Source organism: Hippocampus guttulatus, chromosome 10 (genome assembly GCF_054856545.1).
Source record: "Hippocampus guttulatus isolate MCC_2025c chromosome 10, RoL_Hgut_1.0, whole genome shotgun sequence".
Classification (NCBI taxonomy): Eukaryota; Metazoa; Chordata; class Actinopteri; order Syngnathiformes; family Syngnathidae; genus Hippocampus; species Hippocampus guttulatus.
Genome location: NC_141270.1, coordinates 3,925,556 through 3,949,003, shown reverse-complemented (window position 1 = coordinate 3,949,003; position 23,448 = coordinate 3,925,556). Strand labels below are relative to the sequence as shown.

The window sequence follows — 23,448 nt, the reverse complement described above, 5'->3', positions numbered from 1 at the left end:
AAAAGTTGCTCCGTTGGTGAAGTACTGCGAGTAATTATTGCAGTTTTTAGCGGTCTTTTTGCGGCGTTGATTGTGGGTGAGCATGCACGGGTTGGATTGCGTTTGGTCGTCTGGGAGTGCGAGGGTGGAGCGCAGGAAGCATGCGGAACGAGTGAGGCATAAACACAGCGAGAAGTTAATCGAGCCATCTGATGCAAGCCAAGAAGTAAATACTTTTCTTTTCGAGTCCTATTAAAAGAATACTCACAGGGCATGCATATTTAACACGCGGTTGTTGTCGGGTGATTTTTTTTAGCTCATTTTAGCAATAAGTAATGGTACTTAAATAATGACTTCCCTCAAATGTATTTCACCTAATGCGCGCTAGCAAGATCTCAATGTAGCCTCACTTCTTTCCAACCAACCATCCTGCCCCAACATTTCTGGCCAAAGAAACAGCCCCATCTCACTAACGCACACATGATGGAGTCTTGCCAAAAACGAAATGTTACCGGTTTGTCTTATTTATTTATTTATTTATTTTTTGCAACGTACAATCAATTAAAACACAGGAGAAGTGATCAGGTTGACCCAGTGGGGGCAGCCTCGTCGTAGCCCGTGGTTGCAGCCACGTCCAGCTGTCCATATGCAGTCGTCCTCACCTCGAACGCTACTTTTATATCGCTTGTCATGAAATAGAGAGCTCAATTTCCAAACTTTTGTTGCTAACCCGAGTTAATTAACCAAGAAATAATTTCCCGTGCCAGAGCCCTGTGTCTCTCCATTAGCCTTTTTGGCACCGGTGAGCATGAGCAAATAATTGACATTTCCCGCGGTCACGACTGTCTCGACAGTGTCTGATTGGCTAGAGGGTTTCTTATCTTATCTTATCTTATCTTACCTTTTAAAGCCATACACACTCAGTCACAATACCGTGTGGAACATGAGAATGGTGACCCCATGTAGACAATAATAATAACAATACCTCTACCTCATATGCACTTTTTACTACTTAATACCGCGAAACCCATTTTTATCGGATTACTCGATGAGTCGAGAAAAATGTCACAAATATGAGTCAAATGGTACAATAATCGATTCTAAAAATATTCAACAGCTGTCGTTTTATTTTGCACAAATGCACGCAACTATATATGTGAACCGACTGCATTTTAAGTGAGTCGTTCCACAGGAAAGCCAACACTTGCATGAATGCGTTTCGTTTTATGAGCCGTGAAAAGCATTGTGACGTTGGCGTCCTCATTGAGCCGCCGTAATAAGTCATCAGTGAATTGTAAAAACACTTCTGGACTGCTAGCAAAATGGATGCTTTTACTCGCGTCCACTGAATGATAACCACTGCCGTATTATACTTGGAAGAGTTGGAGACAATACCTCAAATGGAAGTCGTGTTTCTGTCTCCAGTAGTGTGGTTTTCGGCAGAAGTCCGACACAATACAGCATGACGTTTGTGATACCGCAGTAATCCTGCGTCAGACTCTCCGCTAGGATTTGAAAGACGGATAGTGTTGACCTGACCTTCAGAAATGATTAGGTTATATGTCAATTTGTAATCTGGGGAAGAAAAAAACCCATCCAGAGTGAAGTATTACTCTCCGGTGTGTTTCAGCACTCTTGTTGTGATTTCTTTGGTAAAAATGGCAGTAAAATCCAACCTGTCTTCTCCCGCTAAGCCTCATTTGGATTGATATGTTTCTATTTTTCATCCTCATGCTGAAACAGGCTTCCTCTTTCCGGGAACACTTTGTCACGCTTGAAAAAGAAATGCTTCATTTGCTCCCCAGTTCCCCTGCAAATTTTTTGGGAAACTGACTTGGAAAAACGTTTGGTGCCGATGCCAAAACAATCTGAAGTATTGGCAGGTTTGGCATCATTTTGTGGCATCTGGGTGCCATAGAACTCTGTTGGACTGATTTGAGGAGTTTCATTCATACAAAAAAATAATAATTGTGCTTTACCGCCATCTTGTGGCATCGTGGTATCAAGGAACTATGTTCAGGTGAGTTGCAGAGCTTAATTTCAAACAAAGTAGAGGCTTTTTCAAAAACCTTTGGAGGAGTTTTTTTTATTCGTTTCAACAGGACTTGGGCCCTGTCCTACGCGGATCGCAGGAGAACACTGTATTGATATGACTGAGATATGCAGCAGTTTAGCAGATGGTAAAGAATTCTTCAAAAACAGTCTTGAAGTTGTTTGATACTACTCGCAGTTGAAGTTTACTGGTCCCAGTCAGTTAACACGCCTTGCAGTATTTCTCTCCCTTTTATGAAAAGACCTACTTCTTTTGTTGCTGTGTAAACAAATTTTTAAAAGCCCATTCAAGTCAAGTCAAAAACATTAAAATGCGCTCAGCAGAAGCATTTGTTTTTGGATTGAAGTGATTGCGGCATTTGACTCTTGTTCACCCCTGCATCATTTCGTTCCACTATACCTATTTGCAAGACTTTTCGCGATGAAGCCTTCGTTTCCTAGCGCATGCGCAGCCCTTCATGGGCAGCGGTCGTGGCTCACATTTCCGCCGCATCCTCGCAAATAAGACCCATCTGCGGTCTGCCTCACAAGTGGGCATTCCGATACTCAGAGTGAACCTGGTGCCGGCAAAGAGATGAATGTGCTCAAGTTATGAAAACAAGCCCAAACTAAGTCACCGCCGGTGTTGACATGGTTAACTCGGCGAGGTAGAGAAAGGAACATTTCCATTGGCTGCGTTGCACGCCGTAGGCCGAGGTCTAGTGTTTCATGGAGACAGAGGGCCATCCCTCTGAGTGCTGTTCCAGCCCCTTCATCTGGTTCTATTTAAGGCTTCTGGTGCCGACTCTTATGATTGGCGTACACAACCCCCCCTCGCACCCCCCCAACTCTTCCTCCAAGTTCCAACCCCGACTGAGGAGAAGGAGGCTTTTTAGCAGATGGTTTATTTTTCGAGGGAAGCCATTTCTTTCTCCTTCTCTCAACTGTCCCGGTCCTTAAACACTTCAATGACTCGCGCGGCATCCGATCGGGGCTCCCCTTCCAACTATGTTCATATTTGTACCTGCGTCTCCTGACCCGGTTTCAGCATTGTTGGACACTGTGGATGAGGCGGTTTCTGCGACACACAATGGATTCTCAACTTTTTTCCGCCTGAGCGTTCCCGTTTTCGGGATGATGATCTCCGTCTAGAGTTTCAGCATCTCCGCTGCCCCTCATGTTGGGCTGGAGGGGGATGCACCTCTATGGCTAGACTCTCAGGAAGATGCACTGAGCCCTGTGAATATTGTGATTGGCTGAGCTCAAGTGACAAAGTGGCCTATGGCACAACGGGTGCCCAGCGGTCGCTCCAGGGGACCTATGGCTGGCAGCTGGCTGACAGCCTGTTTCTTCCCGTCAACTCCAGGTCTGGACGCCTCGGACCCGATGGTCCTGGAACAGTATGTGGTGGTGGCCAGTTACGAGAAGCAGGAGCCTGCGGAAATCAGCCTCCAAGCGGGTGAGGTGGTGGACGTCATCGAGAAGAGCGAGAGCGGTGAGTGATCCGGACAAACACGCAACATATTAGCTGTGCTCAGCAAGACTCAAGACAGCTTTTGCGATGCACTCTTTCCACTGCTTCCTCAAACATTTCCACTCTTCCACAATCCTCGAGCTTCCTGGCTCCTTTTGTCCCACGTCCACCCTGTTTTAGCTCCATCTGGAGGCTCATTCTGGCCTGCAGTCAGCTCTGTTTTTGTCCCACTGTTGGTTCAGGCGAGAGGCCAGCATTCTGCCTCTGGCAAGAGGAATCTCTCCCAGACTTGTATTAATTATTCCGGCGCACTTTAATGGAAAGCCAGCAAGACATGCCTGATGTACAAATGCCAGCTGCAACGAGTCCTTAGTCAGCAGTTTATGCCTTGGAAAATGTTAGTGGACAGGGCCAAGAGTTAGTTTTTTTTCCTTTTTGATAGAATCACAAACATTGTCCAGGATGATCTTACAGCAAATTAAATTCAATCACAGAATAAGACTTTCGAGACAGCAGAATAGCAAAAATGTCATCAAGTGGTGATTATTTGTAATGAACACCAGCAGTACCCAACCATATGTTTTTAGTCAAAGCTCTCAATTACAACTAAAGCGGTTTTAAAGCGTGAATGGCAAGATGAGCCCGGGAGGTTTAGGCCCGCAAGGGTTTGACGCTGAGCTTTAATGGTGTGCTGAGACAGTAAAACATTAATGGGACTCATGTGTTCTTCAGAGGCATGCCACGGAAAGAGAGATGGAGGAAGAAAACAGTGACCGGGAAGGGAACGGGACTTGGGTTTCACCACGGGTGTGATTGAAACGCCGCGCCGCGCTGGCCTTAAGCGAGGAGAACGTGGCCTGGGATGGCTTTGAAGTGTCACGTGTGGGAGCCTCAGGTTCACATATTTGTTTTCACTCGCTGCTCCGGTAGGATCTGAGCCCGATGGGGGAGCCGCAGCGAGACGTATGCGCTAACATCTACAAGCCCTTTCATCCAGGGCCTCGGAGGAAGTCAAATTCCGTGCCTTTCAGTTGACCGCCGTGTGCCAATGAGCCATGTCGAATGTGACGGACGACTGACTGCACTTAACTCTCCTTATGATTTGCCAACTTTTGAGATTTGTTCATCCAGTCTGCGGCACTTACCCTGTTCAGGTTCACGATGGAGCAGGAGGCTCGTTACAGCTGAGGCGGGGTACTTCCTGGAATGGTCGTCGTTCCATAGCAGGGCCCCATAAAGACCCATTCACACCTAAAGGCAACTTAGAATCTATAATTAACCTTTCGTTTATCGGAATGCGGTAGGAAAATGAAGTACCTCGAGAAAACCAATCCAAACAAAACCCAGAACCTTTGATGGTGTGGACCAGATGCTCCAAAAATGCCCCACCGTACGTTTCCATCTTATTTCACTGATTGGACATGTTCGCCAAGCTCCCAGGTTCATGCCTCGCCTCTAGATTTGATTTCCAGCTCGTGAAATATCAACAGCTCCTGCGATGGAAGAAGGCTGACGCCGCTTCATTGGGCTACGTGACATCACTCCATATGGTTTTGCCAAAACTAACACAAGCACGTGGCGGAGAGGAATTTCGAGCTCATTTAATTTATTTGTTGATTCCCCCAAGCGGGATAAGTTAAAAAAAAATAATTTAACGTCTTCTGACATATTGATCTCTTAATTCCAGATGCAAGCCAAGAATCTGCCGATCGGTAGATATTTGCAGTGTTTTCCGATGCGTCCGGGCCAAATTTGGTCTTGCTGTTGAGTTCACCAAGCTATTTATTATTCTGTCGCTGACTGGGTGTTCACACGTCACTCGCCTTGGATTAAATAATATATGTCATTGGAGAGGCAGGGAATCTAGGTCAGAGCTGTAAGGGAGCCCAGTTTTCTCCACTTCTCGCCGGCCAAGGCGGTATTTTCCGCTGGAAAGGCTGGATGCTGCAGTTTGCTCCGTAGCCCTTGTTTCAGTGCTGACAGTGTTGAAGATGGAGACAAATCCAATTTTGAAATGATGCGTTTGGAGTCGGTGGTACTGTTGGGAGGCCGCCTCATTAAAAAAAAAAAGCAAGTTTCCACCCCAGATGGGACTCGAACCCACAATCCCTGGCTTAGGAGGTCAGTGCCTTATCCATTAGGCCACTGGGGCGCTTTGTAATCCTTTTTTGATAAATTGTTATACCAAAATCCAAACCCCGTAAATCAGGGCTGATAACCCCTTATAAAAACACAGTGCCTGTTTGCAAAGAAAGGAACAGGCTTTATCGCAGCGGCATTATGGGCCATTATAAAACTGTGTTTTATAATAATTCTGTCCTCACTCCCTTCGCATGATTACGCATACTTTGTTTTATTTGTCTCGTTGGTGGGAGTTTGGTGGAGGTGGGGATGGGGCTGGGGGCTGCTAGGGGGTTGCTTGTTGAGAGTAGCGCAGGAGAAACGCGTCGAGAAATGGAAAAAGTCGTTTCCTGCCAAAGTTAGTGGTTCAGAGAGGTCGGTTCATTATGGTGGCTTAATGGATCCTCCAGGATGCCTCTCCTCAGTTTACACTCCGTGAGAGATGTTCAACAAAACCAAGCTACCAACCTCGTCGGCGAGTTAAAAAAAGCTCACCATGGAGTGCTTTATTGAAAACTTCCTGGAAATGTTGTACTTACTACAGCCAGTTTGACAATGCCCTCAAGGGCACCCCGAGGCGTGCTGTGCCCGGTCCGGTGGAGCAAATCTCTCTCTCTGGACAAGCCGGTGTTTAAATTGTCTCCATTCCAAGTCTAGATCAGCCCTCATAAATTACAAATCAACTCAAGGAATGCCCCAAGACCCGCTGGCACCGCCCTTGTTTTGTATGCATTGTGCCTTCCCCACCCGCTTTAATAAAGAGGGTGGAGTAGCGTAAGTAAAAACATATGAGGAACCTAAAGGTCACTCAGGACAGAAGTCCTTGACTTTACGTTCCTCTGCATCCCACTCAAAGGTTTTGGCAGATCGGAACTGCAGAAAACCTGGAAGGTAAAAAGGCTTTCTTCACCTGCTTTTGATGTTCAACTGGCTGGCTCACCGCCGAGTGAACCTGCAGGAAATTCTGCAAGATTAAGCCGCGTCGGCCCTTGAAACGACATGATGGATGTGCTGGATGTCTGTTCTACTCTCACATGGTAAAAATATATCCCTACTGTAGTCTCCCGGCGTCTGTCTGCGGGCAGAGGGCAAGATGAGCTTTAACGCTCGGCTCAACAAGCGCATGTTTGGAAAGTCTTTTGATTTATCCTCTGCGATCCCACACCATTTGCACGTACAGATGGGGTGTCCAGTGAAAGGAAAAGGCGCATGCAAGTGGAGTGCGTTTGGAAGGTGTTTGGGCCGCCTCAAGCTTTACAACGAAGCCTGGCCTAAATTCTCCGGAACTTGACTTGGGAGAGTTGATGTTGATTGTATTCCCTTATTTGGTATCGCGACAATGGTTGGTGGTGTTGAGCAAGCACATCCCTTCGAAGACCAGGCAAGAAAAGTTCAAGGCCTCCCTTGCAGCATCTGTATTCCTTATGTTTCTTAACCTGTCCCTGAAAATTAGCGCGCACTTAGCTTCACCAGCAGCGGATGGTCAGTCAAGTTTACTGGCGCAACCATGGGGTCCGGGTTTTAGGTTACCTGACCGTTACTACAGGAACTGGAAATGGAAGAAAATATTTCAGTTCACTCTTCTGGGATGAATTTCTGCCGTATTTTGAAGTGTCTGTGCATGGGAATCTCTGTTCGTTCTTCCAGGAGAGCATCCCTAAGGGTCACTGGCTAAAGGAGGCTTGGCTTGCAAGCCATTCGAGTTCAGATCCAAGTGTGTCTAAAGAGGTTTAGGGTCTGTAAGGGTTTTCACCCCCCACCTCCTTCCCTGCCTCCAAACTCATCCAGGGCCTCGTTTAAATTGTTCCCATAAGGACGGAAGCATTGAACTGTCCACGATGGCTTAGGGGTAACAAGTCCAATGCATCCTCTGACATAAAGAAGAACAGGTACACAATGGACAATTTGCCAGTCAGGATCAGGGATTAATTCATTCAAAGATGTGTTCCAAGACTCCCCCTCCCCCGCAACCCATTTATCACCGCTCTGATGGATCGCCATTGATATGTGCCCGAATAGCCATCGTCCTCCGAGGAGTTGTCTCTCTTCTGTCCGCTCTTTTGTTTCAGGCAGAACTGAGACACGGTTTGGATGACGATAAGAACGTGCAGTGCTCTTGGAGGCTTTCACATTGTGTCGCACGGAAGAACCGTCCCACTTTTCAATTATCTGGCGCAAATTCCAACCTTGTCAGAAAGACGGTGGACTCGGGTCGAGCACATGCATTGCAGAATTTGTCAGTGATAATCAAGACACTGGCAAATGTCACCAAAAGCTGCTTGTGTCTTTCATGCGCATGCTTTCAGTCTTGGTTTTTGGAGCTTCAGTTTCTTTTTTTGTTCCAGCGGGATTAAAATCTCGCTGTGAACCTCCATGACAGACAATCAACATTTTCATGTGTTTTTTTTTTTTTTCAAAGCTGCAGTTCCAGATGGAAGATGCATCAGTCTCCCATTGTCGTTCCTTTCCTGCGCATTCCTTGAGATTTCCATCGGAAGTCTTCGGGGACCAATTGTGAGGCATTAACCTCATCCCGTGTTTTCGAAAGCTCCTGTCGTATTGCTTTTAAGATCCATTTTGCTCGCGGGGTTGTCAGAGTGGTGCGCAAGTAGTCTTAATTCTCACAGATTAGGGAGCAAGACGGCGAGTCTGCGCCCGGCCGGTCAGTTAAACCAACATTTCCTTCACACCTTGAAGGGCTGCTGTGTCTTGACATCGGCGGGGGCCCCCCCTGGTACAAGCGACGCTTCGTTTTCGGACCATGAAGCGAACCTTTCATGGTTCTTGAGGGAGAGAACGCAGCTTCTTAGGTCAACATTCGTTCTTGAAAGTCTTGTTGTGCCATTTTCCAGCAACCCCCCCCCCGCCGACTTTTCGGTAGACCAGAGGCGCCCAGGTCATTGAAACCCAGTGTTTTATGAAAACTGAAAGTGTGTGTGCGTGTGTGTTGATACCTCCCTCTCTTGTGTGTGGATACTGGATCTACTGTTAATAAATACAGAAGCTGGAACTGAATGAGGTTCTCTGCTGCTCTACTTGACAGTGGTGTCAGATATCTTGCAGGACTGCTGCGCCGATGCATTCCTCATCATTCCACGTCCAGAAAAACTTTGGTTTGTTGCTGAATCAGTGAGAAGTGTTGAGCTTTGTTTTATTGTTATTTGCTCGTGAAAGTTTTCATTCCTTACGGGTCTCATCATGTCCAATTTCTACGCTGTTGGCACACTTGATTAGTTGTGTTTGGGAACACCGTCTCCTTTTTACATATCATCTAGTCCTTTATGGTGAAAAAAAAACAATTTGTGTGTATTTGTTTTTCCCCGTCGCGGCAATCTGGTGTGGATTACAGTGAAAATGAAGCTCGCGTGGAGTTTCCAGATTTCAGGAATCGTATGGAACACAAATAGAGTTGAGTTCTTTGTCAATATCCTTTTTACGACCTCTTTCTCATAGCTACAATGCATTTAATAGAAATAACTCCAGTGAATGCAGAAAATGCTGTGACAGGCTTCTCCTTCAAAGACATTCTGGTCCTATAAAAGTGCAGATGAAGGGCGCATGCTCTACCAAAACAATACAAAGTATTTTGATGCATTCAACATGCTGACTTAAGCGCTATCGTACTGCACAGAAATGATTGGTGCCGGTCAGCAGTTGGCTGCATTCAGATTATTTATTATCCCCCCCCCTCCAACTTGTTAGCAACACAGGGAGCGGCTGGTAGTGGAAAACACCCATCGAAAAATATAGGAGGGCCCACTAGTGATTGACTTGTGTTGTGATCTTTTGCAAAACAGTCCATGTGCGTTTGCCAAAGATGACATGTGCGTCATCCCACATGTGTAGTGCAATTTTATTTAATTTTTTTTTGCCATATGGATCTGCTTCTTTGCTACTGCACCCCTCAACAGCTTGCTGCGATTCATTTGTATGTACGTTGAGTCAGCTGTGCCTTGAAGTTGTAGCTCATGGAAAGCCTGCCGAGTATATCTTCCATATCCTTCATATACACGTTGAGGGTAATGTACTAGTACGCTCTTCAGCTGCTAGTCGGACAACTTTGGCAGACTAACAGGGCAACTGCATGTTAGTAGTGAAAGGAAATTGTGCGCGAGTTTAAGTCTGTGCGAATGACACTTTGGGATGTACTCCCAAAATTACTTCTAATGTTAATGATAAGGTTTGGTAACGACTTTCCATGACGCTGTTTGACTATTTATTCAATAGCCTTTGTATTTACAATAAGGGCCATGGACTAGTATGTTCTTTGCCCTCACTTATGACACCATTCAGAGCACAAGTAGAAAGAACCTTAGGGCGCACCAGTACAATTCCAGTGTCTACTAGTAATATTTTTCCATTGCTAGTGCCACTTTTGACTTTTATTGATGGACTCCATGTACTAGTGCTTGCTTTATCCTGAATATTAAGACAATTAAGTAGAACAACTGTCTCTTACCTCCAGACAGGACAAACATGGCCTTAATGAAAATAAATAAATAAATAAAAACTGGTCAGCGGCACACAGATCTGACTGTCATTTACATATCAGTCGGGAAAAAAATGTTTTTTTTCTTAAGATATAACCAGAGGACAACAAATGTTGTCCTCAGGTTACAGAAAGAAACAGCAGGGGCCCCAAAAACGAACCCTGTGGACCACCGTAAGACAGAGGGGAAGAGTGGGACTCACAGCTACCGAGTTTAACAAATTTTGTCTGCCAAATAGGTAACCGAATAACGAGTTGTCAAGAGTATGCCAGTTATTCTACTAGTGTGCAGAAATGTCATACCGTCATGGAAAAAACATCATTAGTAAGACACAATTGTTCGACTAGTGAACACTTGCCATTTTACTAGTGCACTAAATTGTCTTACTATGAGTTAGGACAAAGCCCGTACTAGCGCATGGACCCTTAAGATGGATAGCAATGACACGGAATAAATGCTCAAACGGCTTTCCTGCTAGCGTAGCGTGCATGTCCGTTGATCACATCCACATGCATAAGAGAGATGGCAACAACCCGTTACATTGGGGGTTTTCCCAATTCTTCCCATGGTAGAAATAAAGGCCCTCGAAACACAACATTTTGTCAGGAACACGTGCGCTAGAGGTTTGGGCCAGCTGTGATGGCGCGCTTCTTATTCTCTTTATGGTTCTCCGAGCAGCTGTCAGGTGCGTTGTGTCTCCGTTACCACAACAAACAAGAGACTGGGGTGGCCTACCGCATAGGTATAGGATGCTTTTGGTGCCAGCTGCGGGAGCTCATGCAGAGGGCGGTCACGCATGTGGCAAAGGGTGTCGCAAAGTTTTGGGGTTCAGCGAAATTCTTTCCATCAACCCTTCCCTACACCAAACATCAATTAAGCATACAGTAATTGCTATTAGCTGTGCAATGGAAAGAATCTTAACCAAATTGATGTGCATATTTATCAATCGTCCCTGGCAGATGTGCACTTCTTACACTGACAAGATTGCCGTGAACAGAGAGGAGAGTCAATATTGTCATAAGGTGCTTTTAAGACTTCCTCATTTCACCCGAGAAAAAGTTGAGATTTTCCATCGAGTTTCATTGATTTAAATAGATGTTTTGCTGTTCAAATTAAAAGTTATGAGCTTGTTAATTTGGTCATTAATGAGCACACAGTTGACTCAGCAAGAGGATTCAGTTAGCAACTGAGCAATTTTAGGGGCATGTGCAAAATGTTCAGTATGATTAAGAAAATAAAATAATAATTTGTGGGATAAGACCATGTAAAAAATGGTTAACTATCCTTTAGCCACTTTTTACACACACTACCAGTATATAGTACAGAATCCCATACATACTGTATAATGAAGAGACTCATACCGGTGTGTGTCAGGTTTGGTCAATAATAAGATTTTCATGACGCTGTTACATTTGCATGGCTGAGTGCGATTTTGAGGACATGAAAGACACTTTACAGTAATACTGACCCAGCCGTTTGTTTACACAAGCAGCCAGTGTTGCCAACTTGGTTGCTATATTCAGCGACTTTTCCGACTGCTCCCGTGACGACTGGAAAAAAAAAGTGACAGCTAAGTTTCATTCCTGTTAAGAAACAGACAACATGAGTGGAATCATTTTCCCATTGCCAAAGACATTGGAACCATTTGTACATTGCAAAAGCGGTCATTTATCAACTTGTTAAAATCTTTTGACCCGAGGTCAAAATACTTTGCTGTAGTCGCCTTGCTTCACCTATATAACTCTACACGAGAAAAGAATGTGAGAGCTAGGAATGTTGCATGTGGGGATTTTAGGGACAAGCGCTGTGTGGTATCCGTGAACTCGATTCAACGCACTTCGCAATAAGCGGCTGTTTGGCAAATATTGAGAAATTAATCTAAAAAAAAAATAAACAAAATAAAATAAAGGCCGAAGTCTGTTTATTGCCACTCCCACTTCGAGTTTACTGTCAGACTAAAAATTAAACAAAGACGAATTGTACATTGTGCATTCAAAACATCCACACAGGAAAGTCCGATTAGCTTTAAAAAAAAATACGCCAATGAACCGCTCACAGTTAACATCCATAGTTGGTGTTTTAGCGGCAACGGATTTTTGAAAATTGCAGAGCAAGACGTGTACAGTAAACAGATCATTTTGACAGTACTCTTAGGCATATATTCATAATGTTATATATATTAAACATTGTAATATTATACTATCTTACTGAGTCACTTACAGTAGTACAGTACTCTTCTTCTGCGTGACTCTGACTGTGTTATACTGCCTCCCGGTGGCCAAGGCGAGCACACAAAAAACAGGCAATGTTTTTATAAAGTGCAGTATTATAGAGTGCTGCTCTTATTTTGATTAAATGCACAAAAACAGCAATAATTTATTGAAATGTATTTTCCAGATCTCCAGATCGTACGCAAAGGTACCCGGTGGGGAAAAAAAAAAACATTGTAAATGTCTGTCCACGTCAGTCATCTGCTGCGTTGATTTATTTTCACAGGCTGGTGGTTTGTCAGCACCTCAGAGGAGCAAGGGTGGGTCCCCGCTACCTATCTCAACTCTCACAGCGGCACACGAGATGACTTGGAGCTCGCCGCCTCAAAAAGCGGGGAAGGTAAGTCATTGCCACCGCACGCACGCCCACCTGAACACGCGAACACTCGGCGCTTTATAGCCACAAACCTCTCCACCTTTGATTGGTGACAAGAAAACCGGGCCTCTGACACTGGCGTCTCTTCACGGCTGCTTTCCATGCCCACTTGCCATCGTAAGCACGCTTGAACAGAGCGCAGATTCAAGTCTGCGTCAGTGGCGAGGAGGGGTTCCAGGAGAGAGCAGACCACAGCCCACTGATGAGCTGTACAGTCGTGCATTGTACACACCAGGATGTTACTCACTCTTTACATGATAGGGAGTGTTTCCATTTTCAGGTAACACTGAATCACGACTGAAGTCATCTCGAATTCCTGTACGTTTCCATATCATGTAGCATGCCCTAGCGAACGAGGACGAAACTTTGCTGATGATTTATGCCATTTATTTTGATCATATATATCCATAACCGTGGCCTAATCACCGTAAGAGCTGAAACATATTTCACAACACATACAGATAATGAGCAAACATAGTTCACCTTCAACGCGAAATATTTACAAACGCAAATGCTCATTGACATAAAATTATTACATAAAACACACATTTTGCCTTTTCGGAGGGGCTGGCGGTGTAAAAATTAGCGTTTGGTGTGACTCCGTAACAAACTCTGGCCATATTTAAAATGTCACGGAATGACACGGAATGCTGTCCAGTTTCTACAAAATACCAGCGCTAGCGATACTAAGCTAGCATTAGCCTAGCACTACAAACAAGGCAATGTTGCTGTTTTAAAACTGAATGCAGGATTTGAATGTATCCTCGCTTCAATAATCCCCCTCCCCCACCCATAATGAAAGTGGTTCATTGTGATAAACAGTACAGTTGACAGTAAAATACTGTCAAGCTTCTAAAAAATGTCAGTGCTAACAATCTAGCGTTGGGCTAGCATTCCAAACAAGGCAATGTAAGCCACTTCTGCGATTGGTCACAATAGAGTGTTTCTATATTGCTAACTGCAAGGAAAACCGCGAGTAAGGCCTCACTCAGGCCCAACAATAAGGCACGAAATTCCCATAGACACGCTTCAGGTGCTGTAATACTTTTGCCCACGTAGCAGCAGTCTTGCCCAAAAACACCTTTGGATGGCCTCGCTCAAGAATGCCGCTCGTGTGGCCTTCCATCCACATAATAAGTGGAAAATTCTCCCTTTTGGACTCTTTTGAAATGAAAGTGAAGCAATTGCAGCAGATTTGCAAAAAAGTCTTACGCAGCGTTTTGTTGGAACCAACAACAAACAGGAGTATGGAAATGATTATTAGTCTTCCAAACACATACGGAGATTTTGTAAGAGTGTGGCCAAAAGATGTTTTTGCCACACAATTGCCTTACTGTGCAAAAATGTGACACTGGATTGGACTTTGGTTCACATTTGCTCTATACACAAGAAGGACTTATATGACTTTTATGAAATATAAACCAGCGGGCCACTTCATTGGGTACACCTGTACATTTAATGCACAGTGAGCCCTACAAGTGGAATCTTCGGGCTCTTTGAGGCTTATGAGGCGTAGTCAGCTGTTCCAGTAATCTGATGCATTTCCCGGGGGCAGCAATGTGTGGCCCAGATGCTGCAGTATGACAGGATGAAGAAACCATGCTAACAACGTCCTAATTAAAAGCTGCAGAGAAGATGTCTTTTTTTTTTTTTTCAACACGTCCTCCGTAACCCTCCCATCATTCCACCCTTAACCGTCCACCCACCGTCTTCCATGTGCAGCTCATAGCGTGTTGTGTGTTTTTAACACGTGCCGCTTCGCACTCGCTTTCCATGTATGTGCGTGTTCACCGCTGTCTGGTCAACATTTGTGTCCGTCAGTCACTAAGCGCCACAAGGCCCACCTGAAGAGGCTGGACCGGAGATGGACGCTGGGGGGTGTCATCAGCCGGCAGCAGAGCCGAGGTGAAGTGAGACAGATGCTGCAACTTCAATGCCTTTGTTTGTGTGTGTGTGTGTGCTCCTGATGTCGCTGTTTGTCTCATGCTGCATCCTGTGTTGACGTCAATCCACCATGACTAACCACTAACTGACCTTCAAATCAGCACTTTATAAGCCACCCGTTGAGATAAAGTAACTTCTTCAAATCATGTCCCCTTATTGAAATTCATTGGAATGCCATTCATCTGTCCCAGCCACCCCCCCCACCCCAAAAAAACACCCAAAAGAAGAATCATTAGTTTGTCATGACATACAGTACATGTATAAACTTAAATAAAATAAATAAAAATAAATGAAATAGCCCTTTATTGTTAACAAAAAGTAAAATGACAATATTGCTCTTTAGCCAAAGGAAAATCTGCGAAAGAAAGGGACCATAATTAATTTTATCCTTCCCACATGCTTTAAACAAAACCACACATATTAAATGACACATTTAAAAAATATTCCTTTGTGGCTGTTTTCACTCTCTTGCTCAAGAAATGGGATCATATAACATCACTTTGACTCAATGAAAAGGCAATCGCGGACAAGTTTTTTTTTCCCCCCTTCAAAAAAGAGGCAACACTTGCTTGCAACAAGCTGTTTATTTGACAGGCGGATAAAATATATTGTAAATTAAAGGAACTATATTGTGCCGAACTGTGTTGAAGTGAGGTGTTTTATTTCAACAAAAGCAGTGCTATGCGGCTATTTTGTGGTCTCGGCTCAGGTTTATTCTAGCAATTATGTCTGCAGGGAAGCTGCATTGAACTCAGGAGCTTTATGCCAAACAAACAATTAACTGAAATGATGTTACAAAATGTTTTTTTTTGTTGAAGTGTTTTTGTTGTATTCCAAGCCTGCCAAATTTTCCCCAAACAGCTCTCGCCCACGCACTGAGAAGCTGTTGCACAACACACAGCGGGATCGGCCTGACGCTGCATTTAAGTGCCGAGTTAGAGCCAGATATTGACTCGTCTCCGGCGCAAATTGCGAACAATCTTGACGCATCAAAAATGGCGTTTAAGGCAATCACAGGCAAGGCCAAGATGGTCAGTCACAATTAGAGGAGCAGTGAGGCCGTTTGGGTTCAGACCAAATTTAAGCTTGGCGCACCACGCTGGAGTAGGGCGAGCGAGAGCGTTGTTTCCACCCGAGGACTCGAAAGATTTTGCTGACTCCACTCGAATCATCTCGAACAGTGATGGAGGCGAGGCATGTTGTGGTTAACAAAACATCTGATTCAGAATTTCCCCTCATAGCTCGGCTGGATATTGTTTGAGATGGGAAAGGTTTTTTTGGGCCGCTTATACAATAAACAGTGCACAAGGTCAAAAATACGTAAATATCCTCTTTCTTTGGATCTTCGTCTCGCATTGAAAAGAAGGGGGATTGCTATATCGCTTCCCGTCTGCTCCTGGACAACCTTGGGAAAGGGTCACAGGAATTACAGTGAACCCCCCACTGGTCTGCACCCCGGTACTGGTTCATGGGCCATTTGGTACCAGAGAGAAAGACCAAAAGCATATAGGCGCTTATACATCCTTCCATAGGGCAATATACTCATTGCAGTTGTTAGCTCGTCCCCCGTAGCCTGACGGAAATTAGCATCAGTGTCTCAAGAATAATTCTTCAAACAACTGCGACATCACACAGTGCGGCAACATAAAAAAACGGCTTTATCTCTTCTTCTTGCATTGCATCTCTTCCTGTAGACCTCAGTGCTGCCAGGCATGTTGTGGCAGAATGTGGTACTGCATTGAAGACAACTCTAAATTCATCTTATATGCTCTCAAATCAAAAATAAAAATATTAAAAACTAAAATACGATTGCCTAAAAATCCGAGATCTAAACAGTGAGGGGAATCACTTTCCCACTTCCTGTGTGCGATGAGACAACCTTGAGAAAGGGGGAAAAATATTTGTAAACCGCATCCCAAAACGCTACTTCATCTTCTTTTTCGAACTTTTGTCACTGTGCGCTTTTGGGACTCTGTCAGGCAAGATTCGGTCAGGAATTACCCTAATGACAGGAAATGGTGTCTCGCAACGGCCCGCTGGCCTTGCAGGAATACGTAAATCAGCACTGAGCCTCCTGGCTGGCTATTATGTGCTGAGGTAAGAGGCCAAGGACACTTCATAGGACGCCGGCTCGCCAAAGGTGCACTTCATGTAAACAAAAGCAAATGAATGGCAGCCTGTGTGCGACGTTTATATCTTTCGGATAGCTCTGCATGCTGCATAATAGTCGACTTTCAAGATGTGTTGCCCATAATGTTATCCTGTGTGGCCCTTTAGGAGCACTGCTCTGTTCACGCTGACTTTAAAATGCACTTTACAGGAGTATCCAATACAGAAATAAGGAGTCATGTTGGCGGACTGAAATATAAAAAAAATTGGAGGGGAAGATTTCTTTTGCCCATTCCCCCCGTTTTCTTTGCAAAACACAATGTGAATGTTTATCAGCGTTTTCTGAAGAATTTTTAGGGTTAAATTATATTTTTTTCAATGCATTTCAATGGGGGTCAATGACACACGGATTTTCTGTTGCAGGCTAGCCTGATCCCCGTGCCCCGCAGGGCCACTGTACATTTTAAAAATTTGACTTTTTTTGCCCTATTTAGTTATTTCCCTCGTTTTCTGTAACTATAACAACCTTTCACAAATTTGCAATTTAAGATGGAGATAAAACATCTGAGTATTTTTGGACCACCATTTCCCCCCCCCCCCATATAAAACCCTAAAATGTTTTGCTGTGCCTTTGGCAGAGGAGAAGTACGTCACAGTGCAGCCATACACCAGTCAGGGCAAAGATGAAATAGCCTTTGAGAAAGGAGCAGTTGTGGAAGTGATCCAGAAGAACTTGGAAGGTTGGTGGTTCATCAGGTGAGTCTCACTTCACACGCCTGAAAAGACAAAAAATATGTCGTGTGGAGTTGGACTTGTGTGTGATTGACTACCAGGTACCAAGATAAGGAGGGCTGGGCTCCAGCTTCCTATCTCAAGAAGATGAAGGAGGACCTTTCCCCCAGAAAAAAGACGGTGACCGGCCCGGTGGAGATCATCGGAAATATCATGGAGATCAGTAATCTGCTCAACAAGAAGGCCCCGGGCGACAAAGACGTCGGCGGCGATGAGGTCACGGAGAGTCCCCATGTGGCTCACACGGAGATCAGCTTACCGGTTCTGTGTTCGGACTCGGGCCCCGTTGGCACGCCTCAGGACGGCAAAGGCAGAACGGAGCAGGCCTCGCCAGCCGTGGCTCGCGTTGCACCTCACCGGGTGGAAATCGGTCAGCAATCATTCATTTTGAAACTGTTTATCTCTGGGACATTCATACATTTAGATTTCAAGTGTGTAAACATTTTTAGCCTTCCAAAGTATTCTGAAATGTATTTGCCAATTTTATACTACAGTAATCCTTTCTTCATTCCATGGGTTTCATTCCCGACCAGCCTGTGATGGACAAATACCCTGTTTCCTATGCGATCAGATTTTGAAAGGTCTTTTAACATACTTTCAAAATCAGAGAACCACATTCAAACACATATTACATATTGGGGGAGAGTAAGAGAAATAGATAACACAACAAAATTGTACACACAGCGTCCCCGCACCGATCCCTTTGTGTTTCCTGTTAACAAATTCGTCTCCCCCCGCAGCCCCTCCAATTGAGTAAATTAAATTTATCATCTGACAATATACTGTACCTCAATAATCAGCCCCCAAAATGTTCCGTTTCACCGTCACCAACTAACCACTATTGATAGTGGAATTACACGCAATATAATTTATAGTTAACTAAATGCCGTTGGAGTGTGATTACTGCAAACTGTTGTTTAATTCCATTCTGCTTTGTGGATTGCACTTATGTATTCACTATTTGTATACAGTATTTTTTTTCATACTGTGCTTTTTACAGTATTTGTTCTTTCTCTTTTTCACAGGTTCCCCGGTTCTCAGGCAAAAACCTCCTCCTCGAAGAGATGCAACCCTGGTGGGAGTGCTTTTATAACATAATACTCATTCATAAAGTAAAGTTATGTGTTCATAAACACGGCGAATTTGGTATGATACAGTCTGATCATGAAAAATACAAATGAGATTCTCTGAAAATGTTTGTTAATGAAATAAAATAAAAACAAGAGTGCTTTGAAAAGAAACAAGTCATGAACTGAATCTACATCCGTATGAAACGAGCTAAAACTGACTTTATTTAGAGCAAAAAAAAGTCCCTAGTTTTGTCAATTATAATCCTGCATAAACTTTTGGGGTTAATTTTACATGTAATTATTTTAGTATTTCTGTTTTTGTTGGTTTTTTTTTTCATTTTTTTAACACTCACACTTGAAAGTTGCTCCATATATTTAAAAAATGAAATCTAATATTAATAGTAATTGAAAAAAACTGAAAAAAGAAGCACTTTCGAAAAATAAAAAAGAAAATCCAGATACAATCCTACTCTTAAACTGAATTAAAACTGAATATAAATCCAAAAGTCAAACCAAATAAAAAACAATTATAAGAAAATAATCCAAAATTATTATAATCCTAAAATATATTGCTAGCATTGATGTGAATAGTTGTTTGTCAATGGTTGGACAAATGCTACATAAAATCAAATATGATTTAAAAAAAAAATTGTGATATGCTGTAGCAAATGGATGGATATCTACGTAAGATAATTTTGGATCATGTGTGCCGGTGTCTTATTATTTATTGTTCCCCAATCAATGACCAAAGGTATTTTACGTTAAAACAGTACTGTATTTCCTTTATCCCCAGGGATTTCCTTTGCCCTCTCCACCGGAGCCCCCTACAGTTGAAGCTGAGTATTACACCATTGCCGAATTCCAGTCTTGCATATCTGATGGGATCAGTTTCAACGGAGGCCAAAAAGCAGAGGTAACTGTCATACACAATATGACTTCCATATTGTTTCTCTTCAGTAACAAAACATTTGTCACATGTTTCATTTTAGGTGATTGAGAAAAATTCTGGAGGCTGGTGGTATGTCCAGATCGGCGAGCGGGAGGGCTGGGCTCCGTGTTCCTACATCGACAAACGCAAAAAACCCAACCTCAATCGTAGAACGAGCACGCTGTGCCGCCCCAAAGTGCCTCCACCAGCGCCGCCTGTCAAGAAGCAGGACTCGGCGGATACGGCGCCACCCAGCAGCCCCGGATGCGAGGCTCCAGAGTCTCCTGTGTCTCCCGGAAAGCCCGTGTACGAAGAGCCAGAATATGACGTCCCGGCCATTGGCGACCTGGATCTGGAGTCTGAGTTTGAGTTCCTGAGAGGCGAAGCTTCCTTAGTGGATGCGAAGAATGAGGAGACATCCTCCGAGAAGGGATCCCAGCGGTCCTCCAAACCCTCTCCGGCGTCATCGCTCCACAGTGCCTCTTTTAGGATGTGCGAGTCATTTGAAGACGGTCAAGAGGCAGAGGGCGAGGAAGAGTCCATCTACGAGAACGACGGCTTCCGACCTGTCAAGGAAACACCGGAGAGGCAATGCAGCCGCGACTCCAGTTCCTCCAAGGCCAGCGTTTCATCCGAAACTGGCAAGACCGCCAACCCAAAATCAGGAGGATGGAGGTCTGCAGCCAACAAGTTCAAGATCAACTTGAACGGAAGCCAAACGTCAGCCAAAAGAGAGGAAGGGTCCGGATCTAAATCAGCCTCCAACGAGTCAACTCCGGATATGTCCAGACCCAAGAAAGACCAGGAGGAAAGCAAAGCATCCCCCAACGCCAAGTCCTCCTCCAAACCTAAGCCGGTGGTGAGACCTAAACCACAGCTGTCTAAGGCATCCAGCGGTGAAAAGATGGACATCAGCACATTGAGAAGACAGCTGCGACCCACGGGGCAGCTGAAGAACGGAAGCAAAAGCAAAGGCGAGGACTCCGAAACCGCCTCCGTCATCTCCTCCGAAGACTCCTTCTCGTCTCAGAGCACATCGTCCGAGTTCTCCTCCATCTACTCCAAAGGCAGCCGCGGTGACTCGGACGCGGAAGGCTGCGTCCTCTATCGGACCACCGACCCTTACGAGAAAGTCCAAGAGTCGGAGCTGAGCTTTCCTGCCGGGGTAGAGGTGCTGGTCCTGGAGAAACAGGAGAGCGGCTGGTGGTACGTCCGCTGGAACGACTCCGAGGGCTGGGCCCCGACATACTTCTTGGAGCCCGCGCGGCAGCAGGACGACGTAGCTGGTTCGGAATCTGATGGAACGCCATCCAAACCCGGGAGCCTCAGCAAGTCCAATAGTCTGGAGAAGAACGAGCAAAGGGTGCAGGCCATGAACAACCTCAATCAGAACCTAAAGAAGGTCATGCCGCCGATCCCCTCCAAACCCCCCGGTGGTCTCTCCAAACCCACCGGCTTGTTCGGGTCACGTAAGCAGAACAGCGGCAAGCAGCAGCAGGTAGTCAGACCCCAGTCGGTCTTCATCTCAGCCCCCATTAGGGATAACGTGAGCCCTGTCGGTTCCCTCAGGAGAAACGAGTCACTCAACTCCAGCAACCACCCTCGCGTCAGCCCCACGGTGCGTCGCAACGCCTCATTCGGCACCGTGCCCCGCAGTCTGGCGCCCAACAACATCGCCCTGCCCAACCGGAATCCGTCTGGCACCAGCAGCTCGGAGTTCCTGAGCGGCGGCCCCCAGAAGAATGCTCTCCCGGTGTCCACCGTGAGGCCCAAGCCCCACATCATCCACAACAACCTCAGAGAGGTCTACGTCTCCATCGCCGACTACCATGGCGATGAGGAGACGATGGGCTTCCCAGAGGGAACCAGTCTGGAGGTTCTGGAACGGAACCCCAACGGCTGGTGGTACTGCAAGGTGCTGGACAGTGGCAAGCCCCGAAAAGGGTGGGTTCCTTCCAATTACCTCGAGAGGAAGCCTTAGCGCGCACGGAGCTGGCGGAACTCTGACCGCATTTTGGAAAGACTACTTACACGGACAATTTGATTTTGTACGAGAAGCCCAGGAAGTTCGTGATGAAGCAAGAGGAGCAAAGCCAAGGAACAACCTAAAAGAGGATCTTGATGCTTCATCAGTGTCCAACCTACCGGAGGTACAGTAATCCCTCGCTATTCACACGGGACAGAGACTGAGCCGTGCCCCAAATAAAATGTCTAATGTACGCTAACTGATTTTTTTTTTTTTTAAATATAATGACCAATCGCGATACTACTACAACAAACAAGGGCTGTTACAATATTCCTTTTTTTTTTTTTTTTTTTTTTTACCAATACCAGTATGAGTATTCATCCTCTCTTTGAGAATTCACCGATACTTCGAATACTTTTAATATCTAAAATTCTATTTACACGATGGTAAAAAAAATCGCAGATGATGATTCGCCGATATGTTAATCTGACAAAGTACAGCGCCAACTACTGCCCAGGAGGACTGTGGAAGACGGTAGCTTCCGCTTTAGTGCGCTAATTATGTTTGTGCTTTTGTTGCCCTCCTGGCGCACAGTCTTTGTGACTTCAGCTAACGACCCTGGCTAAACATAGCTCCTCCCCAACATATAAAGTTAATCTCTCAGTGGAGATGTATTACTACAACATAGTTCCTTGAGACCAAATGTACTATTTTAGGGATTTAGCGCCATCTTGTGGAATCCTAAAAATAGCATGAATAGCTGGGGGTAGAGTTCCTCCAAAAAAACGTAACTACAAAGTGAATTCGTGAACCGTGAATATGCGAGGGATTACTGTCGTCATTTTTGTAAAACTTTCTAAGCATTTAAAGCTTACTGCATGTTTGATTTCATTATACTGACAAAGCCTTGAGCTGTTCAAACGTAACTTTTTTTTTTTTTTTTTTTTTTTGCTGCTAAAATGTTAGTCACATCTTGGTGCTGGCTTCATTGCATGTTTTTATAGCTTTATTTTGTTGTACTGTATGTCACCATTATGTAAAATATTCTAAGCATTTAAATGTCATTTTGTGAGCATCGTTAATAATAACATTTGCTCGTAATAATAAATGAATCCCTTGATGGTTTATCAGAAAACAGAGGCCACCAAAATCTGTATTTATTCTTTTTTTTTTTTTTTTTTTTGGTTCCATGATGATTGACACAATTGTTCACAACCACTTCACACATCTGCTCCAATCCATCCTGACGTTGAAAAAAAATTTCTGCTGGGCAGTAAATTTGACATTTTTACTTGTAGTCTTAACGATGCTCGTTTTTCTTTTTTTGTACTGTTTACGGTGTGACAAGCAACAATAACTCAAGTGCCAGAAAATGAAAATAAATGCACTTTTTAAACGGCTCTTTGTTTTTTTTTTGTTTTTTTTTAACTCATCATTCACTTTGAAATTTTGTTCCTATATGCTCAATGGATGGAAGTAGCATACCTGAACATTAGCGTTAAATACAGTCCAGTGATTCAAAAAGTTTAGTACGAGTATCACAAGAAATGTGACTATGGATGGGGATTGCATACACTTGAAAAAAATCCATAAAAACAAAACCAAAAAAAACAACAACCCAGAAACAACAAAGCCCTGCAATATTACTCAGAATTTTTTTTTCAACTGAATGCAATATGCTGCTATAGTTTTGTTACAGAGTTCTTGCAATAATGTTTAATATTAGAAATATTTTTTTGGAGCATATACTGTATATAATTTTAAATTGGCACAGCCATAATAAATCGAAAAGTGCCAGTCACAGTTGGTTATCCCCCCAGTACACTCTCTATCCACTGGAGGGCAGCAGAGCTCAAAGCGGAAAAGCATCCCCGAATGAACCCCCTGCTCCTTCAACA

At 44.4% G+C, this 23,448-nt stretch overlaps 1 protein-coding gene and 1 non-coding gene across 3 annotated transcripts in view; one reads left to right on the top strand and one right to left on the bottom strand.

Annotated features, from left to right (window-relative positions):
* LOC147198943 (SH3 and PX domain-containing protein 2A-like) overlaps positions 1-22,950 on the top strand; it is a 44,890-nt gene extending 21,940 nt beyond the window's left edge. Inside the window, exons 7-14 of one of the 2 annotated variants that reach the window (XM_086122420.1) lie at positions 3,377-3,505; positions 12,592-12,705; positions 14,563-14,646; positions 17,433-17,550; positions 17,628-17,956; positions 18,612-18,661; positions 19,450-19,569; positions 19,646-22,950. In XM_086122420.1, the coding sequence (XP_085978546.1) occupies positions 3,377-3,505; positions 12,592-12,705; positions 14,563-14,646; positions 17,433-17,550; positions 17,628-17,956; positions 18,612-18,661; positions 19,450-19,569; positions 19,646-21,565 (2,864 nt within the window). In that variant the 3' untranslated portion in view covers positions 21,566-22,950. The remainder of the gene's footprint in view (positions 1-3,376; positions 3,506-12,591; positions 12,706-14,562; positions 14,647-17,432; positions 17,551-17,627; positions 17,957-18,611; positions 18,662-19,449; positions 19,570-19,645) is intronic. The other variant, XM_086122421.1, reaches the window with a different exon arrangement.
* Positions 5,564-5,636, bottom strand: trnar-ccu (transfer RNA arginine (anticodon CCU)). The gene has a single exon. It is a non-coding gene; the product is annotated as a tRNA-Arg (tRNA).
* Positions 22,951-23,448: the final 498 nt, after the last annotated feature.